The 4,812-nt window shown below is 44.1% G+C and overlaps 1 protein-coding gene across 1 annotated transcript; it reads right to left on the bottom strand.

Annotated features, from left to right (window-relative positions):
• Positions 1–4,382, bottom strand: LOC117152955 (NLR family CARD domain-containing protein 3-like). The gene is made up of 6 exons (XM_033326362.1): positions 4,331–4,382; positions 2,410–4,213; positions 1,983–2,156; positions 975–1,127; positions 674–720; positions 1–536 (listed from the first exon to the last, which is right to left on the bottom strand). The coding sequence occupies exons 1-6, from the start codon at positions 4,365–4,367 to the stop codon at positions 1–3; spliced, it is 2,751 nt and encodes a 916-aa protein (XP_033182253.1). The 5' UTR covers positions 4,368–4,382.
• Positions 4,383–4,812: the final 430 nt, after the last annotated feature.

Raw genomic sequence — 4,812 nt, forward strand, 5'->3', positions numbered from 1 at the left:
CTACAGAGAACATAGAGACACCGATGAACCAGAGTCTAACCAGAACCCAAACCCAGGATACAGAGGCTCAGTGAATGTGGTGTTGAAGGTGTGGAGGTGGATCAGTTGGTCAGAGGAGACTCTGTAGAAGGACAGAGTCCCAGCAGGACAGTCCACATACACTGATACTCTACCAGAGGAGGAGGAGGAGGAGGAGATGAGCGTTTGCCTGTTGTTGTGCCAGACAGAGTAACGGCCATCAGAGCAGAACAGACTCCAGGACTGATCATTCAATCCAAACCTGTTGTCAGTTCTGTTTCCTCTCCTTCTGATTCGTCTGTAACTCACTGTTATATCAACCACTCCGCTCCACTCAACCTCCCAGTAAAAGCGAGCAATCAGACCATTTCTACACAGCAGCTGAGGCCAGTCGACAAATCTGTCTGGATGATCAGGATATGACTGATCCTCCTTTGCATGTGTCACCCTTCTGTTGTTGTCAGTCAGTCGTAGTTTTCTGTTCACTGTGTTTGTGTCGATTGTGAGTTGACAGAAATCTGATGAGAAAGGACACAATCCAGCTGCAGTTATTAATCTATAATTCAAGGTTCAAGATTCAAAAACCATTATTAATCCCAGAGGGAAATTGTTTCAGACAATTTATTCACAGACAGACTTATAACAACATACTTACACTTCCTTAGACCTGGTCTCATCCAACGGACTCCAACAGGCTCTACCCTGAAGGGGGTGGGGATGGGTGTTAGATCAGCACATTCTCCTTCAACATGCAAACAGACACTATGTAGCTCTCATTCCCAGACTTACATTTTACAGTACCATCCCACAGCTTTTATCAAATATGTTTTAGTTTCATCTGCTCTAGTTCCTTGAGGTCAGCTTGGGGTGTCAGGCCAACAGCCACATGTAGAAAATTATTTTAGCCTACCTCCTTAATCAGACATTATTAACGGCTGTAGCACAGATCTTCATACCTGAGATTGTCCAGTCCAGCAGACAGCAGCTTCGCTCCCGACTCTCCTGGATGATTGTAGCTCAGGTCCAGTTCTCTAAGATGGGAGGGGTTGGAGCTCAGAGCTGATGCCAGAGAAACACAGCCTTCCTCTGTGATCAGACAGCCTGATAGTCTGCAGACATAAAGAACAACATGTGTCAAACAATCTGATGCAACTGCATGACAATGATTCAATTCAGTTTAATTTTATTTGTATAGCAGCAAATCACAACAGAAGTCACTTTGAGGCACTTTACAGTGTTTAAGGTTTAGGACCTTACAAAATATAACTGGACAACAGAATTATATAGTAAACCCAGAAAAAACAGCAGGCAACAAAAACACTGGAAACAGACAAAAGAAAAAGTTAAAGACATGCAATGCTACCATTTCATGTCATTAACTTTGTGTCTTCTCTTTCCTCTAGTTGTGCTTCCTCCTCTCTGTCTCCCTCTCTCTGTTCTCTGCAGGTATCCTCCTCCTTGGAGCTGTATATCTCCAGAGTCCAGCTAATGGTCCTACCAACTTGTCCAGTGGTCTTGCTGCTTGTTTTTGTTTTTTGTTGCCTGCTGTTCTTTTCTCTCTCCTCTTTCCACTAACCCCAACCGCTCAAGACAGATAGCCTGTGGTACGTAGCCTGTTTATAAATATAGATTGACCTGATCTAATATGGAAGTGCTTTGTTGCTATGTGGGGAAAATCGATTAGAAACGTGAACCTGGTTGTGGTGAACCTTGGCTGAGTGTCAGGGGTTATGCTTCCTATGAACCATCAACCAGCCAACCCCGGGCTCCACACCGGCTACTGGGACCTGACTAGCTGGGTAGTTTTAGAACAAGCTGCTATGATGCTGTAATACTAACAGCGAAAGGTGTCCCTTATTATTATAGATTTTATTGTTATTATTATTTTATTAGTAGTAGTACAATCAACTGAACATCCGCCATGAATTTAAAGATTAATGTGAATGTTATCTGTTGAACATGACCTGAGAGTTTCCAGTTTACAGTCTGGACTCTTCAGTCCATCAGACAGCAGCCCGATTCCTGAATCCTGCAGGTTGTTGTTACTTAGATCCAGTTCTCTCAGACAAGAGGACTGGGAGGAGAGAACTGAAGAAAGGGCTTTACAGCTTCTCTCTGTGAGGTTACAGCCACTGAGTCTAAAGAGATAGAAATCAACAAGAAGAAAAATTATATTTGTGCAAAAAACTAAAATCCACTTTATAGTTGAAACTGAACTAATGAGCGAACTCACAAGGAAATAACAAATCCCATTTTCTATTGAAAAACTGTTCTGTTGAGAAAGATAGATAAATATGGGAAAGCAACCATAATTTGTTCTTTTTTCCCTTTCCTATTCGAAAATAAGGTACAAAGTATTTAAATTAACAATCAAATTATCAGAGAACTTACAGAGCTTTCTTGGAGGCTTCGACCACTGGCAGCAGCCTCAGAAGAGCCTCTTCTGAAGCAGAGTATTTCTTCAGGTCAAACACGTGCAGATGTTTTTCTGATGACAGTAAGATGGAGACCAGAGTTGACCAATCAGTATGAGAGAGATCCTGCCTGGAGAGATATCGTGATCTCAGGTACTGTTGGATCTCCTCCACTAGAGAACCATCATTCAGTTCATTTAGACAGTGAAACAGGTTGATGCTTTTCTCTGCAGGGAGATTCTCACTGATCTTCTTCTTGATGTACTGGACTGTTTCCTGATTGGTCTGTGATCCACTTCCTGTCTGGGTCAGGAGACCTTGTAGGAGTGTCTGATTGGTCTGCAGTGAAAGACCAAGGAGGAAGCGGAGGAACAAGTCCAGGTGTCCATTTGGACTCTGTAAGGCCTCGTCCACAGCACTCTGGTAGAAATTTGTCTCGACACATTTGTCTTCTCTTGTTTCAGACTCCTGATGTGTTGATTGTTGTGCAGACAGCAGATTGACTCCAGAGTTGATGAAGGTCAGATGGACATGAAGAGCAGCCAGAAACTCCTGAACACTCAGATGGATGAAGCAGAACACCTTGTCCTGGTACAGTCCTCTCTCCTCTTTAAAGATCTGTGTGAACACTCCTGAGTACACTGAGGCTGCTCTGATATCGATACCACACTCTGTCAGGTCGGATTCATAGAAGATCAGGTTTCCTTTCTGCAGCTGCTCAAAAGCCAGTTTTCCCAGAGACTCAATCATCTTCCTGCTCTCTGGACTCCAGTGTGGATCTGTCCCAGCTCCTCCATCATACTTGATGTTCTTCACTTTGGACTGAACCACCAGGAAGTGGATGTACATCTCAGTCACGGTCTTGGGCAGCTCTCCTCCCTCTCTGGTTTTCAACACATCCTCCAGAACTGTAGCAGTGATCCAGCAGAAGACTGGGATGTGACACATGATGTGGAGGCTTCGTGATGTCTTGATGTGGGAGATGATTCTTCTGGTCTGTTCTTCATCTCTGAACCTCTTCCTAAAGTACTCCTCCTTCTGTGGGTCAGTGAACCCTCTGACCTCTGTCACCATGTCAACACACTCAGGAGGGATCTGATTGGCTGCTGCAGGTCGTGTGGTTATCCAGAGGTGAGCAGAGGGAAGCAGGTTCCCCCTGATCAGGTTTGTCAGCAGCACATCCACTGAGGTGGACTCTGTAACATCAGTCAGGATCTGATTGTTGCTGAAGTCCAGAGGAAGTCTACACTCATCCAGACCGTCCAAGATGAACACAACCCGGAACTCTTCAAACCTGCAGATTCCTGCTTCTTTGGTTTCAGTAAAGAAGTGATGAACAAGTTCCACCAAGCTGAACTTTTTCTCTTTCAGCACATTCAGCTCTCTGAAGGTCAATGGAAATGTGAACTGTATGTCCTGGTTGGCTTTGTCTTCAGCCCAGTCCAGAGTGAACTTCTGTGTTAAGACTGTTTTCCCAATGCCAGCCATTCCCTTTGTCATCACTGTTCTGATTGGTTCCTCTCTTCCAGGTGAGCCTTTAAAGATGTCTTCTTGTCTGATGGTTGTTTCTGGTCTGTCTGGTTTCCTGGATGCTGTTTCAATCTGTCTGACCTCATGTTCATCATTGACCTCTCCAGTCCCTCCCTCTGTGATGTAGAGCTCTGTGTAGATCTGGTTCAGAAGGGTTGGGTTTCCTGCTTTAGCGATCCCCTCAAACACACACTGGAACTTCTTCTTCAGCTTAGATTTGAATTTACGATGATAAACTGAGGTAATAAGTTCTAAATGAAAACACAGAACAGATGATCAGTCAAAGTAAATATTTCTAACATTTCCCCCAAACACTAGTAAACGTCTCATTTGTCCATGATGTTAAATGTTTAGAGAAATCCTCTTACTTCTCTGCAGACAGTCAGCCAGCTCCTCCTGCTTCATTCTTCTCAGGAAGCTCAGTGTGATCTTCACAAAGGCCTCTCTGCTGCTCTTCCTCTGCTCTTCATCCTCACCATCAAACACCTCCTCATCCTCCCACTGATTCTCTAACCATCCTCTGTATCCTGAATTCAGAACCTTCTGGATCTTCTTCAGCTCGTTCTTCACAAAAATGACAATGTTCTCCTCCAGCAGCTGGAACAGAAACTATATGAATGACACAATCCAACTGAAATCATGGAACCAAACATCAGAACCATGTTGGACAGACTGAAAATCCACTGGTCTAAAAAGTGCAGCATGGAGATTATTAAGAACACAACAGATGAAAAAGTAGAAGTTGGACATATACAAACCAGAAATGTGGAGTCCAGCTGTGTTGGATGCTGATGGGCAGACTGACCAGTGGGAACCTCTGAGCTCTCCTGGTCCACTCTGTGGAGGTATT

The sequence above is a fragment of the Anabas testudineus genome, chromosome 15 (genome assembly GCF_900324465.2).
Source record: "Anabas testudineus chromosome 15, fAnaTes1.2, whole genome shotgun sequence".
Classification (NCBI taxonomy): domain Eukaryota; kingdom Metazoa; phylum Chordata; class Actinopteri; order Anabantiformes; family Anabantidae; genus Anabas; species Anabas testudineus.